General features: G+C 32.6%; 3 protein-coding genes across 3 annotated transcripts in view; 1 reads left to right on the forward strand and 2 right to left on the reverse strand.

Annotated features, from left to right (window-relative positions):
• Position 1: 1 nt before the first annotated feature.
• LOC111709820 (uncharacterized) lies at positions 2-3558 on the reverse strand. The gene is made up of 5 exons (XM_023483736.1): positions 3448-3558; positions 3181-3223; positions 2522-2634; positions 1427-1658; positions 2-970 (listed from the first exon to the last, which is right to left on the reverse strand). Exons 3-5 carry the CDS (start codon positions 2605-2607, stop codon positions 797-799), a joined length of 492 nt encoding a protein of 163 aa, XP_023339504.1. The 5' UTR covers positions 2608-2634; positions 3181-3223; positions 3448-3558; the 3' UTR covers positions 2-796.
• A 43-nt stretch (positions 3559-3601) lies between these two features.
• LOC111709826 (uncharacterized) lies at positions 3602-10639 on the reverse strand. Its single transcript, XM_023483741.1, has 8 exons — positions 9916-10639; positions 9441-9480; positions 9154-9243; positions 7134-7199; positions 6651-7029; positions 5287-5414; positions 4605-4724; positions 3602-3965 (listed from the first exon to the last, which is right to left on the reverse strand). Exons 1-8 carry the CDS (start codon positions 10568-10570, stop codon positions 3602-3604), a joined length of 1842 nt encoding a protein of 613 aa, XP_023339509.1. The 5' UTR covers positions 10571-10639.
• A 1783-nt stretch (positions 10640-12422) lies between these two features.
• LOC111709827 (ubiquitin-like modifier-activating enzyme atg7) overlaps positions 12423-16048 on the forward strand; it is an 18893-nt gene continuing 15267 nt past the window's right edge. Inside the window, exons 1-5 of the mRNA XM_023483743.1 lie at positions 12423-12698; positions 13630-13706; positions 14207-14278; positions 14525-14593; positions 15564-15722. Of these exons, the coding sequence (XP_023339511.1) occupies positions 12618-12698; positions 13630-13706; positions 14207-14278; positions 14525-14593; positions 15564-15722 (458 nt within the window). The 5' untranslated portion in view covers positions 12423-12617. The remainder of the gene's footprint in view (positions 12699-13629; positions 13707-14206; positions 14279-14524; positions 14594-15563; positions 15723-16048) is intronic.

Here is a 16048-nt window from a genome sequence, read left to right on the forward strand (position 1 = left end):
ATTAGGTTAAAATTGATTTAATTATCAAATTTCAAGTCACCAGTGTTGGATTAAAGCACTTATTACATATCAATAAAAAGGTACAATTTTCGTAATTTACGACTGGAGTATTTAATAAAACTTTTGTTTTGCTTTGACATAATATTTATACATCTGTTATCAAAGACTACAACGGAAAAGATCATTAACTTTAAATGTAATTATCCGCGGCGCTCGGCCCTCTAGCCTGTCCTAGCCGCAGCGAGAGGGGGGGGGGGCAAAAATCGTTCTCTAGGTTAGACCCGAACTTCTTTTCCAATCTGGATTTTGGGCTGACAAGTGTCAAAATGCGCAAAAAGCAAAAAAAAATCAATATTATTCTTGTTTAAAATAAAGTTTCTTATAACACAATACTGACACGTTACATATCTAAATTCAAATAAATTAAAAAACTCATTATAATCATTTTTAATGTTGCAAAAGGAAAAGAAATATCGGAATTAAAAGGAAAATTGAAGAAATTTACACATTTCAATGATCAGTTAGCCTTTTTTGTGGGACTGCATTTACAGACACTCGACTCAAGTTCTGTTAAAAAGATAATTTTTGTAAAAAATATAGTAAATAGTGAATCTATGATTGCACTCTTCAAAGATTATTTTGAATAAAACATCTGTCCAACTTAAAGACATCAAAAATCTCTTCCTTTAACATTTTTAACTTATTTTATAAGCGAAAAAAGAGAATTGCATACAAAAATTAATTTACACGGTTTGATGAAAGAATATGAGAGCGGTTATTTGAGCAGGAAAAAATATTAATTTTCACAAAAAAAGGGCGCCACCTCCAGCGGTTCCTCTTTAACTTTTTTCTCTGTTTTTATCTGGATCAAGGCATCGGTCTCGTTTTGGTGGATTTGTGCGTTCCCGTTGGTTTGTGAACTTGGTCTCGATATTTTGGTTATACTGATCGACTTGTTCAGAGCAAGGGTCTGAAAACAAACAAACTAATTTATTTCAAGCAACATGTCATTTACCAAATTTACGGAAAAATAATGCATGTTAATTTCATACAAACCACAAGGAATAAGCTAAAAAAAATTCTAGGGAAAAATTCAATAGAAAAAAACTGATTGCATTATTGAGGTAAAAGGTCCATAAATCTCTTTAAAAAAGAAAAAATTTCCACAAAAAAACTATTTTCATTGAGGTCGGAACTCTTGTGTAAAATATCGTTAATCTTTAACCGATTGATCTCGATATTCAATGTAGGCTCTTTTAAATTAAGTTAATACTTTACCCCTAAGTTAAAGCTTTTGAAACTGCTGAGTATGACCACCACGAGATTTCGAATGTAAATTAAATTAATCCTTAGGTCATAATACGGAGATCAATGCTTAATCCTGAGATTCACAACATACAAGTAGAACTGGTGTCTGACTAGTTACCTTTTCATTTGAAGATCCGTTGGATTTCTCCTTACTAAGACTGAAGGTGTTCATAATCTGCAATCCATTGATACTACTCATTCCATTCATCTCCTCTTGGTTCCCTCCATTAACTCCATTCATTTGCATTGGGCTGCCTACATTCAATCCATTAATCTCCTCCCCCTCGTCCATGGTGGCACTAAATGCATTCAACAATCCTCCAAACTGAGGAGGAGGGATTTTTCGGACTCTGTCAACAAAAAATAATATTTTATTTTCGGACTCTGTCAACAAAAAATAATATTTTATATTCGGACTCTGTCAACAAAAAATAATATTTTTCGGACTCTGTCAACAAAAAATAATATTCTATTTTCGGACTCTGTCAACAAAAAATAATATTTTTCGGACTCTGTCAACAAAAAATAATATTTTTTTTTTTTGATTCAAAGTTGGATTTTCAAATATAAATGGTGCTAATTATTTGAAGGGGCAAAAACATGGTTATTAGGGTGACACACGTAGAAAACCAAACATTTTTGGGGTTCATATGTTATTTGGGTGATGTGGCCTAATATGAGCATTTTGTGAAAATTTCAGGTTGATCTGAGCATTGCATCAGGAAGAAGTTGTTTTCGAATTTTCGCCAAAACCTTGATTTTCGATGGAGGTCAATGACCTCCGATCACTAATTTTCTTTGAGATCCGTGAAGAGGGCCATTATTGAAGGCTGCATGCAACATCTTGGTCTGTTATCCTTATTTTTAGAACCAAATGCAGCCTGTACAAAATTTGGTGTCACAAAGTGTCGAATTGCTCATCTATTCTTAAAAAAACCGATTTTTTTCTGAATCTACTTCTTCCTTAGTATATTAAGTTGGAGCCAAAAATTTGCTTGCATTTTAATATTTAGGGTTGACACCACGCAGAAGTCCTATGCACCTTTAGATTTTATAATTTTCCTTTCTTCGCGTGTCACCCTAATGGTTATCTATTTCAAAATTGATTAGACAAAGCGCGGGTACCGTTGTAAATCGGACATTATTAAAAAAATCAATCAATTTGGGATTGAAAAAAGGATCATTTCCAAATGATCAAAAAATATTTATTTTCCTGTTCCGTTTAATCTTGACTGTTGGTTCTGGGTAATCCAGGTAGTTGTTGCTGAACTTCCTCTTATAGGCAACAAAGGTCATCATGTGCTTATTCAGCAAATGCGAGTTCACCTGCAAAATTCACATGCATTCAGGGGTGTATATTAGTTGTGAGAATGGTTAAAAAATAAATAAGGCCAGAAATGGCGGAACAAACAGTAAAATACCCTAATACTTCCTAAAAAGTGTGTAGCACATCTGGGAATTTTTTTTCAGGGGCACCCTACCCCAGAGGGCAAACAGAAAAATATACACCCATGCATGCATTACATGGAAACGTGAAAAAGGCTTGTAGAAACTTCAAGTGTGACATGCAACTTATACGCACCCATTAATGTGCCTTTTTATCTTTTGTCTGAGAAACAATGATGATGATACATCCCTTGTTTTCTATCTCAAAATTGATAATGATCTATTTGGGACACACGATAGAAAATGTTTAAGTTAAAAACTTAGCGAAACGATAATTTCTGATTCGTTTTTTTCATGTATTTTCTTTGCGTAAGAAAAGCAAATGTTGAGAAAAAAACCAATTTGAAACAAGTCCATTTTTGTGGAACCTAACATTAGTCTAACCCAGAGCCAATATTGTTATTGTCATTAATTTCGTTTTTATACCTTGTTATATTCGAAGAGAATTACAAGTCCACACAGCTCACACCTGAATATTAAATAAGATTATATTCTGTGTGTTGGTAACAAAGGCTAAAATAAAACTATAGTTTTTTCGTGATTGCATTATTTGAATAAACAGTATTTAAACAATTCAATCAATCAATTCATTAATTTGTTAATTATAGAATTATCAATCAAAAAATAAAATTAATTGCTTCATCAATCAATCAATAGCTTACCCAGTCAACTAAATTTTTTTTAATCAAATACCTGATGTACGTTTTCCTGACGTATTCTATGTTCCCGTGTTGGGCCCTGTAATCGGAAATCTTGATGTTGTGCCAGTTTTTTAAATGGCTCCTGCGTGATTAATATCAGTTTTGTCTTTAGTTCAGAAGTGTGTGTAAATTAGGGGGAGGGGTATTTAATTTTGCAATTTAGAACATGATAAATCCATAGGAAATGTTCTTCCGCATTCGTTGCAGCGAGCTGTCACCCCTTCGTTGAAGTTTGTTGTTATTCGTCGTTCTCCATTTCCATCATCTTCAAATTCAGATGGTTCTTCGGCGATTACAAGTCTACCCGCCTCCCCGCCGCCGTCCTGGTTGTCCAGGGTGATACAGGGGGTTTGAATCGGCGGATATGGACCTTGTGGACTCCGCCGTAGCTTAGGGTGACGGATAACGGGGGGCCGGGGGATGGTATGAGGGCGAGGAGCACTCAGGCGGAGCGGAGGCGGGGGCGGAAGCAAGATGTTTTGAGAGACTGGAGAGGGGCCATTGTTTGAACTGAAATAAATCAAAATTTACCAAATATTTATTCAAAATTAATTTTTCCAAAAGAGACATTTTCCCTGGACTGAATTTATGTTATAACTCAGAAAAAAGATTAAAGACTGGAGAAAAATATCAATACTTTAATTATTTAAGTAATTTACAAAAATAAAATACAAACTTTGAACAAAAAGGATAGTTTTTTTAAATACATTTTCAAACCTATTGCCGGAAAAGATAAGTTTAAAAAAAAAAGTTTTGTTACAGAAAATATTTCTTAAATTAGAAACACTATTACGTTGGGAACACTTTCAAAGTTTTATTTGTTTTCCCCTTGAAGTCATCTATTTTTCAAAATTCATTGAATTTTTTTTTTCAAACAAACAAACATTCAGGGACAAACAATTTGTGAAGAGAGAGGGGGTAGGGATACTTTTACAACAAAATATATATCCCTTGTAAGGTACAGGGTGTTTACTGTTTACACACATAAGGATGAGACTCCGGAGATGATTGTACTGTAAACTTGTTTATTTCATTAAAAAGAGATATTTAAGGCAGAGGACAAAAATTAACCTTGGAATTGTCATATTCAGATTTTCAGGTCGTATTTTCTTTACAGTTTCATCTTTGTGGGTAACTCTTTATATTTACCTGAATGTGTTTGAAAGAAACTGATCTCTGTATTGAGTAAATGAATAGCTGTGAGCTGATGAGAGATGGTAACACACAACTTTACTCTCAAACAACATCGCCTTGCCACACAGTTTACACCTATTAATACATTTTAAATGTAAATAAAGTATTTTAAAAACAATTCAATCAAATGGACATAAAATATTTTAAAAATCAATAACTTATATCAAAATTAAAACCAGCAGAACTAAGATTAACATTAAACCATTTGATAATTAACTGATTTATAAATTTTTACAAAATCCCCCATGCTCCCCCCCCCCCCCACGAAACATTAAAATCAAACAAAATCTAATGTGATTGAACTACAAAGCAAATACATAAAACCTTCATTTCGCAAATCAATCATTTAATCCATCTGAAGAACCTAATATTTCAGAAAAATAATACCATCTCCTAATGAGTGGCTAATTTAAAGAGGATCATTAAGATATGTGTCTTTTGAGTAACTTTGTTTCCCTGGAAAATGGACAAGCTAAATCTTTTCTTTAACAACATACAAGTCCTGAAACTTTACATATTTTGTTGAAGAAGACAACTGATTAATAGCACGGCTGAATGAAAAATGGAGAACTGTGTTAAATATTAGGCTAATTAGGAATGGAATATTGTCCTTGGTAAATTTCTATACCTAACCTACCTATGCCACTTGATGTGGGTATAAAATGGATCCCGGCCAAACTGCTGTTTATAAACCCTGAGATTGGATTTGTGCTGATGAATCAGATGGTTGGACATTGACTTGGGTTTCAACTCCGTTCCACAGATCTTAAAAGATTAAGATTAAGCTTAAGATTAAGATTAAGCTTGAGATTAAGGTTAAGCTTTAGATTAAGATTAAGCTTGTGATTAAGATTAAGCTTGAGATTAAGATTAAGCTTGAGATTAAGAGTGAGATTCATATTAAGATTAAGATTTAAATAAGATTGATATTGAGATTGAAATTGGGAATGAGAATAAGAAGCAGAAAGTTATTTAAAGAATAGGAATAGGATTAGAATTACTAATAGGATTAATAGGAATAGGAATGGGAATAGGTTTAACCCTAAACAGGCTGGGGGGGAAGCGTTTGGCGCCCCCCCTCTAGTTTTTGCCTTAGCACTCTCATTTTTGACATTATCACCTTAATTTTTTTTTGACTTAAATAGAAATTTAAAGGATTTTTGTGTATTTTTTTAAAGCATAGGATAGGGTACAGGGCCTAGCGGTAAAAAGTCCGATCTGTGTAAAAAAAATCTAAAATAGCCCATAACTTTTCTATGACTAAAGCTACAAGTATAACAACGATATTTTGAAAAGCCAAAAAACATGGATGTAGAAAACATGTGTCACACTTTGAAATTTGTTAAAATTTTTTTTTACATTTTTTTACCTTTTTAAGGCATTTTTTCAACCCTCCCTAGCACCCAAACTATAGTTCACGATTTTTTTTATAAGCTGGCCTTGAAAAATTAGCCCTAGCACTCTCATTTTTGACATTATCACCGTGATTTTTTTTTGACTTAAATAGAAATTTAAAAGATTTTTGTGTATTTTTTTTAAGCATAGGATAGGGTACAGGGCGGTAAAAAGTCCGATCTGTTTAAAAAAATCTAAAATAGCCCATAACTTTTCTATGACTAAAGCTACAAGTATAAAAACGATATTTTGAAAAGCAAAAAAACATGGATGTAGAAAAAATGTGTCACACTTTGAAATTTGTTGAAAAAATAAAATTTTTACATTTTTTTACCTTTTTAAGGCATTTTTTCAAACCTCCCTAGCACCCAAACTATAGTTCACGATCTATTTTTTTTATTAAGCTGGCCTTGAAAAATTTGGCTATGAACATGCATTTCAACCCTTTTTACCTATTCTCTAAGGCTTTTTTCTATACATAGTCTATGCATAGATTCAGACCCCCCAGCCTTTATAGAGAGTTAAGCATAAAACTAAGAATAAGAATAGGAATAATTTAAGAATAAACAACAAGAATGACATTAAAAAAAAAAAAATATTGTTCACCTGGCACTGGACTTGACACATTTGCATGGGATTATCAGTAAACATACTTTCATCCGCCCCATCCGCCCACACTCCGCCATATTGCCCCCCAGCATACTCCCCCTCTCCGCCTTCATACATCCCTTCTTCGCTACCCTCATACTCCCAGTCCCCAACTCCGCCCTCGATTATGTTTATATCCGGCTCAACGTCCATCATTTCCGGTTCTTCCGCCTCGTCAATCACAAGATTCTCTTCCCCGTCGGACTCCGCTATGTTTTCTGTAATGTCCGCTTGCGGAACTCTAGGTTCCGATTTTTTCTGTTTGGCGGCGCTGAGAATGGCAGAAAGCCCGCCAATCAGAAAATCTTGCACATAAACATCATACTTAGCGTCATGTCTGCATCACGAGAAAATTAAAAATTATTTTTTTTTTGGAAAAAGAGGATTTTTTTTGACTAAGAATTATGAGGGATGATTATATTTTAGAATTTTCCCACATTCCTAGTTTCGAGATGTTCTTTTAAGGATACCGGTTCAAACCTTAGCGTCTCGTTGCATAGTTTGCATCTAAACAAGATTATTCGAATAAGAATTCTAAATAATCAATCTTCCATTATTTGTCCTTTTAGAAAATAATTAGGAGGCTTCCATTTTTTCTGTTATTTATTTTCGCAAAATGATGAAAGGCAGCAACATAGAGCATAGAAGAAACACGTTATCTTTGTTTACATTAAGTGTACTGCAGTCTGCTGGGGAATAAAAAAAAACTCTTTTTTTAACAGAAAAATGCTTTATATTCATATATTTAATAATGTATTGTATCTTAGATTATGTGGAAGACTTGTACGTTGAAAAAAGGAGGGGGTAGGGGGTTTCTTAACATATGGTATGTAAGGAAAATGTGAAGGAAGGATTCTCTCCGTACTGTTTCTTGTATTCTGCTGACGATAAACCGTGGATCTTGCTGACATGACCATCTAGGGCACTAAAAATATATTAATCACAACCATACATTTCTTTGAACCATTTCCAGACAGATTTCTTAAATATCAACCGAAATTAAACTTAAATCCTTCAATTCAATGTTTAAGTTTACATATTGATTTCTAGATCAGCCTAAGTCAATTTTCTTATATGAAAAAAAAGTTTAAAATATAATATATAAGATAATGAAAAAATGGAAGAACGAAAGGATATTTGAAAGAAAGAAAAAATGAATGATGAAAGGATGAATGAATGAATGAATGAATACCTGCAGGTTACACTGATATTACAAACACTGCAATGGACCTGGCACATCTCATCAACACGATCTGTTACTTCAACGGTTGTCTAGAAAAATAATACAAGGGTAAATATTTACTAGAATAACCCCTCCAAACGTTCAACATTAAACGTTCAACGTTTAACGCCCTTTACAGATTATTTTTAATGCTTAATACAGTAAAAAATATGAACATTTTTTTATTATTCTAAAGTTACCTTTAAATGATGAAGGCAGTAGCTGACGGTGTCGATGTCATGACATTTCCTGAGATGATTTTTAAAATTCCAGAATTCGTACTCGATAATCTCATTGCACAGCCTACATCTTAACAAGTGGTCAAAGCTTATCAACGGTTTAAGTTTGGTGGAACATAACTATGTGACCATTCACACTGCTGAAATGGACCTTCAGGTTTCAATTCAAAACACCTCAACCTTTTCTTTAAATTATGTTTATATGCAGGCTACGGAGTTATATTCTAAATTTTGAGCAAATAAATTTTTCAGAAATTGAAGAAATCAAGTGCATTCACAGGTTTTAAATTAAACAAAAATTTCAAGGCTTTATTCTGCTTCTTATGGTTTTTTTTGACAATATTTTTTAAACGGTATATTACATGGTCTCCAAATTTTATTATTTTTCTTTAACAGTCATGAAACTTATTGTAGCAAAAAATCAAGCCCTAAGTCAACTGCCTGACTGTCAAAATGCGACCCGAAAAAGTTTTTTTTGATGTGATTTTTACTGATTTTACTTCAAAGTCTTTTTTAAGCAGTAATTGGGCAATTATACAGTTCACTTAAGGCTTTGATTTTTTTGCTAAAACATGTCCTATGACTGTTAAGGAAAATTCACAAAAATTGGGGACCCTGCCACCAACGGTTCTAAAAATATAGCAAAAAACACAGAATAATCTTGACTAATTTTTGAACCTGCAGTTACGATTGAGTTTAGACTTAAAAATGCACTTGATTTCTACAATTTCCTAAAAATGGAATTAATTAAAATTCCCTAGGTGGCATTTTCTGAAAATTTAGATTATAACTCAAAAGCCTGCATATTAATATATTCCGGAAAAAAATTAGGTGTTTTGACTTGAATCCTGATGATTCATTTTCAGCAGTGTGCATTTGACCATGACAGTTGACTAAGACCATAACCGTTGACCAAGACCGTTGACCATGACCGTTGACCATGACTGTTGACTATGACTGTTGACCATGACCTTGACCGTGGACCATGAACTGTGTTTACCTGTGGTAAGTAAGCCTTGTGTACACCATCTTTCCGTACTTTTCTTTGTACTCAAAATACTTCATCTTATGAACAGTACGTAAATGCCCTCTGAACAAATTTCAGAATACAATGTTGTTAAGTCAAAAATAAACTGTCGACACAAAATTTATTCAGATTTCTCGTAAAATATGGCAGTCTTGTTTAAAATGAAACTTCAGGGACAAGGGAAAATATTTTTTAACTGAATTATTACAATTTGTCCAAAGATTAATCCCCCCCCCCTAAAAAAAACCTGCAAAAGTTACCTGAACTCTCGCCTGTCTTTGTTACAAATCTCACAACGCACTAAAATTAGAAAATTTTGACTAACAATAATAACTAACATATGACACCCTCTGACCACCCATGAGTGTCCACAAAAAATTTCAGCCCAATCGGTCCAGCCATTTGGCCGGCTATACGCAAAATATATATAAATGTCTTGTTAAACTAAAAAGAATATCCTTGTAAAAACTACAACCTAAACCTAGTCTATTTCAAAATAATGTACAAGTAAGTAGAGGATCTCTACAGATATTTGCTGGGATTGATTCAATTACAAATCGTAATCGTCTTTCATATAGTATTTATTGAAAAAAAAGTAATAACTCTTCCCCTACCCCCTCCCGGCCCTAGTAAGCTATCTTTACGAAAACCGTTCACACTGAAAACTTAAAATTCTCCGTAAAACAATAACAGTTGAAAAAATCGCAGGCTATAGATACTTAAAAAACGTTTTACCTAGGCACATCAAATCCGGGTTATCCGTTATTATTCTTTCTTCTCTGATATTATCATCTTCTTTATCCTTTTTCTTTCTGTCATCCCCATTTCTAGGCTCTTCTATTCCTATGCTTTCAAGTTTAGAAGCTCCATTAATATTTGAGCGATCAGTACTAACTTTTTTCGAAGGATCTATAACATCCATCTTCTTAGAAGTTTCTTTGCTTGTAAGAGGATCTTCCAATGGTTTTTCGACTTCTATAGTTTCTTTAGTCTCCTCTACGTCTTCAAGAGGTTCAGGTATTGCGTCAGCTTGTTCTGTAGTTATGTCAAGAGTTGCGTCAATTGGTTCAGAAGTTGCGTCATTTGGTTTAGGTGTTTCATTTATTAGTTCATGAGTTGCATCATGTTGTTCAGGAGATTTTATAACTTCATTAGGAGTTTTGATAACAGCGTCAGCCATTTCTTCAACATCTTCAAGAACAACTTTAACAGCTTCAGGACTATCAGGAGTAGTTTTCAATACTTTAGAAGATTCTTTGGCAGCTTCAGAAGTTTCTTCACTTTCTCTAAGGTCTTCTCCAATTTTTTCCGAATTTTGAGGGATATTTCCGACTTCAGCGGGATCAGGAGGTCTTTCTAGTTCCGACTTATCGGTCGTAGGTGAAGCCATTATAGTTAGCGAACAGATCAATGTAAAAAATTTGTCAAAATCTGAAAAATTTACCTTTGTAAAAATTTGAAGTGGTTAAAAAATGATTTTTTTTTCTACATTAAATCAGGACAGATTTGAACAATAAATTATACAGATATGAAATAAGATTAAAGATCAACATTTTTAGAGAAAAGAAATATTTGTCTAGATAATACAACCCTACAATATACTTATAAACTGTGATTTACGTAGATAATGCAAAATATTGTCGTGTATTGTGAGGGGGGGGGGTGGAGTGCATGAGTCCTCAATTTGTAATCACTGCCACGCAAATCAGCAAAATGGATCTAAGATTAGGCTTATATGAACTATGTCATGTTTCTTAGCTTTTAGTTAACCAAGCCCATCTGCAAACGAATTAAACTTTAGTTTAAGCCAATACACATGCCATGAAACGGTAATTTCCTAATATACGATTTTTGGACCCCGTTTAAATGAACAAATTGATATNCGAAAATACGAACGTTTATATTCAATTATATTCTTATGAGAATGTTAATCATATTATAATATGTATTATGATCTTGATTTATCTCTAATAAATCTTACTTACTTACTTATATATAAGACATGGATATAATTGACAATGTGGCCGCAGCGCTCGGACCCCTAGCCTTTCCTTAAAAATTGTTAAACAAAATGTCATGTGTACAAAATTGACAGGAGGGAGGAGGGGTTTACAAATCATTTGATAGGACAGACCCTATGAAACCCCAATAAGTGTCGAAAAGAGTGTTGAAAATGCATTTAATTAAAATCTTAGAAATAAAGATTTACGGTGATTACAATTTGAGGTGGAAGAGATGGCAAGTTGAGGACTTCTGCAGCTCCCCCCCCCTCATAGTCGGAATGTTAAAGTTCCCATTTTACCAAAAATATATAATAAAATTTATTGAGAGAAATTCGAAATTAAAATCTTAATAAATAGAAAGGGGAAGGGATTTCAAGGGGAAATACTGATAATTTCCTATGGAACACTATATGGACCCCCTCCCGCCCGTTCTAGACGCGGCGCTCTGTCCCCTAGCCTGCCCTAGCCGCAGCGCTTAACCCAGACAGTGTCTTCACTAAACTGTATAAACTAATTTTGTTAAAAATTGTTGTAAGTCTTTTAAGCTTCCAATTCTATTTCTTAAATTGAATTTCGAGTTTATCAGAACTTATCAGGTTCTAATAATTTTAATCCTTAAAAAGAAACAATGGTGCAAAGCTATTGGATCTACAATAACCGCTCTCTCCACAGTCGTTTTATTTTTATGGTGCAAAGCTATAACTCTATGTTGATGATGCAAAACTATAATTTTGTCTTTCAAATATTTTCAACTCTTAAAAAGAAACAATGGTGCAAAGCTGTTGGTTCTTCAATAACATCTCTCTCCGCAATTGTCTCTATCCGTCTCAGAGAATGTTGCCTTTTGATATTATGCTTACCTGAAGCTTCCTTTAAGATTTTGCCAGTTCTTAAATTGCTGCTTCTTAAATTGCTGCTATTTTGGCACCGGTATTTTATTTTATTAATCTTTGCCGATATAGTTTTTTGTTGTTTTCGTCTACAAATTTATTAAAATCAAAAAATCAAAATGTACATATCGTTGATATATATATGAAGTTTATTGTTATTTGTTCCTGTACTTTTTGATCAATAAATAGATTTGAATAATAATAAAAATTGTTGAAATTAAAGGTCTGTCATGGCAGTAGCCCTCAGCCCCCTAGCCTGTCCGAGCCGCAGCGCTCGGCCCAGAAATTGTCCTAATCTAACCTTACCCTGGATTAATACAAAATAAAAATTAGTTGTTGAAANCGTATTCCTTTATTATTTTGTGACAAGCAAAGAATTCTTTTAGTTTTTAAAGTATTTTAAGAAGTATCTCAAAAATAAGTTTTTCCTTTAAAATAGTTTTTTTTTGTGTTTAGTGACCTTTAAAAATTTTTGGATTAAAACAGTGCGCGGCAGACGCACGTCAACAAAATAAAATCATTAAAAAACAAATTTTTGACAGAAATGGGAACTTTAAAGTTTTACCCTTTTCATTCCACTATTCAGCCGGTTTTTTGGAACTCTCTTGCACACAAAAAGTTAGAGGTAAGTATTTTTTTTAGTATTTTTTAGTATCAGTATTTTTATATGATATTTGATTAAGATTAATGAATTAAGATAATGTATTTAATTATTGAGACATTCATATTTTCAGTAATTTTATCGCTTTTAATATTACAAAATTTTAACCGTTAATTGTACACTCTTATTTTGGTTCGCGGTATTAAGTTTTTGGACAGAAATTTTCTCTGAATCGAGAAGGTTTAAGCCTTTCGAGAAAAGAGAAAATTTAAGTCCAAAAACTTTATAGCACGTCGTGCCAAAATAATTGTGTACAAATAGTTATTAACGGTTAAAATTTTGTCGTTTGTGTACTTTTCTTATTTCAAAATATAAAGTTTATTTCAGTTTTATTTTTATTTCAATTGAAAAAACTACTATGGAAATATCTTAAATTTTTGGAGAAAATCCGATGATTACTTTATAGCACGTTCATTATGAAATTCACGAGAGAAGAGAGTAAGATTGATAAAGATGGCATTTTGTAGTATGAATAATAAAATGAGAAACTTAGAATATTGATTTCATAAAAATTTCCGTAATTTTAAGATTTGATTATGTTTTGCTTAATTTTTTAGATTAGAAATATTCGTTTATATTATCCACGCTCTTCTTGTATGTTTGATGGGAGTAAACCCTGAACAATTCCTTATATTTCTTCCATTAATAGAGTGTTAAGTCCAATTCAGATCAGCATCCTATAAAATTATGTGAAGAGTTATGCAGTTAAGCCTATTCAGAAAGTTGTTATAATTTAATTAAGAAAATCTACAATTGTTAGCTTGGAAGCCTTGTACAAAAAGTTTAATGGGTACCTCTAAGAATCTGACATGCTCCTCTTTTTTTAAAATAAAAGATTACTTCAAGTAAATTCTCCAGTCCCTTTTAGCAACTCTGATAATGATACATTTTGTAGGAACTGAAGCTTTCTGAAACTCCCTTGAAGGTCTGGGGTTCGTTTACTAACACTGACTCACCTAAGTCTGGCTTGAGGTACATTTTCTTCCCCTTATAGATATCTCCAATCTTCACATGAAAAAAACATACTCCCTCCCCCCAGATATAAGGTATGTCTTCGTGGAGCTTAAATTCTTTGCAGAGCTTTATTCTATGATCAGTGTTTAAGGAGAAAATATTTAAAAACCTCNTGGAGCTTAAATTCTTTGCAGAGCTTTATTCTATGATCATTATTTATGCAAAATAATAAAAACATACAAAATTCAGTGTTTAAAGAGAAAATATTTGAAAACCTCCAAAAATAGAGGTTGTGGGAATATTTCCCCCCAATTCTAAAAAATTTTAAAATAGAAACTAAAGGGAAAAAAAAGGAAATGATATATAAATGGTATTAGGGAACAATTATCAAAGGGTGAAAAAACTTGTTAGTTTGTCTCTCCTAAATTAGAATGATTTTCGAAATATTTATTACAACCGAATTTCCACCAACTAGAAAAAGACCTAAACTAACCTATTACTGATTGTTTAATGTTTAGTCCCCGGTTGTGCCTTGAGTGGGACGGATTGGAAGAGAACGCCCCCAACTCCTGGACTCAGTTTGGAGTCAGGGACGGAGCGAACAGTTTTAACCTAAATTTCGTTCAAAATTGAATGAAACAATTTATAGTCCTTGATTTTAAAATTTTTATTTCAAAAAAGTACAAACTTTTCCTTTTATCCAATAATTAATTTTCATAAATATGTTTAGTTTTCTCGGATTTTCCCCAAATAACGCGGAGCTGTTTATTTGGTTATTTTCTTAAATTAAAGTTTTCGTGGATTTCCAGATTTTAACTGTTTTGTGACTGATATAGAGGAGAGGTTGTATTATGCAACACAATCGAATCCTTCAAGAAAATTGATAAAAATGCCTTTATGCAAAGGTGAGAAGGTTTGTTCCATTTTGAGAGAATAAATATTCCTGAAATTTGAAAATCTTGTGGGATATTATTTTTATAAATTGTCCTGGGACATAATGAACCAGAAGATTTTCAAATTACATGGAGACTTAACTAAATTCTGGATTTTTTACTAAATTTTGCGGATTTCAAGTTTTTTTTCGCGTTTTTTTCGGTTAAAAAACGAAGAAAATTATATAAGCAATTGCCTTGTATATAATTTGGAAAATTATATTTTAGCCGGGATTTAAATCGATTCAGTTTTTTTTTCAAATAAACTAAATTCAATAAAAATCTCGGCTACAATATAATTTCCAATATTATACACAAGACAGTTGCATAAATAGATAAACATTAACTTTGATGTAAAATAAAGTATAATAAATCAAGGGTTGAATAATAAATATTATTCAACCCTTGATTTAACAAATATCGATAACGAAGCACAACTCTACCCATAATATATAATCTTAATTTAATATGAATATTTATAATGGGTTTTCTTTCGACTCAAAATTACTTAGCAAAATTTGGAAAACAATTTAAATGTTGATAATTTTCTTACATCCGAATTAAATTTTAATAATTTCGAAGAAGAACTAATGTTACTTGATAAGGATCTGAGGTCACAGGATTTTGTTATAAACCTAATTGAAAATGTGAATTAAATAGAATTTAAAAATTTATGCTATTGATTTGAAGTAATTGATCCAGGCCTGGATAGTTAAATATTTCTCTATGTTGGCGGATATGTACTGATGAAGTAATTAAACTTGTCATAATTTTTAAGACCTCTTGAGGCATAGTTTTACTATTTTTTTTGTATTAGAAATATTTTCGAGTAGAATCATTTAGGGGTGTAAATTTTCTTAAATCACCCCACCCTCTTTGAAAATAATTTTTTAGGTTTTTTTCTCGCTAAATTAAGGAATTTTTTTATTGTATTTTCTATCAGGTTGGGAGAACAGATCTGGAATAAGATCGTTACTGGAGAGTTCTGGACTAATCCGTCCCTGCTCTCCTCCTTCTCCGTTCTAATGTTCGGAGATCTAAAGAAGTTCCAGTTTTATTACTGGTTTGCTTTCCCAGCCTTCAATATACCTTCATCCATCAGGTAAGGATCAAATTGTATTTTGCTTTAGAGAGAGAGGTGGCGGTGGGTTGTGTTTTATGAAATCTTAAGATTTAAAATCTTATTATTATTACTTGGCCTGTCTTTTTAAGGTTTGTATCCCAATAAACGCCATAACAACTAAATTATAGAACCTCATAGGACCTTAGGAGACGTTTAATGACCGGTCCAAAAAGAATTGTCTAAATAAATTCTAAAAGGAACTAAAACAGGGATATCTACGAAATCTTTAAGTGAAAAAATGGAAATCAATATTTTGAAGCTGGAAAAGAAATGAGTGCGAAGCATCTAGAAGCCCGGCATTTTAT

This window comes from Eurytemora carolleeae, unplaced genomic scaffold, assembly GCF_000591075.1.
Source record: "Eurytemora carolleeae unplaced genomic scaffold, Eaff_2.0 scaffold695, whole genome shotgun sequence".
Taxonomy (NCBI): domain Eukaryota; kingdom Metazoa; phylum Arthropoda; class Copepoda; order Calanoida; family Temoridae; genus Eurytemora; species Eurytemora carolleeae.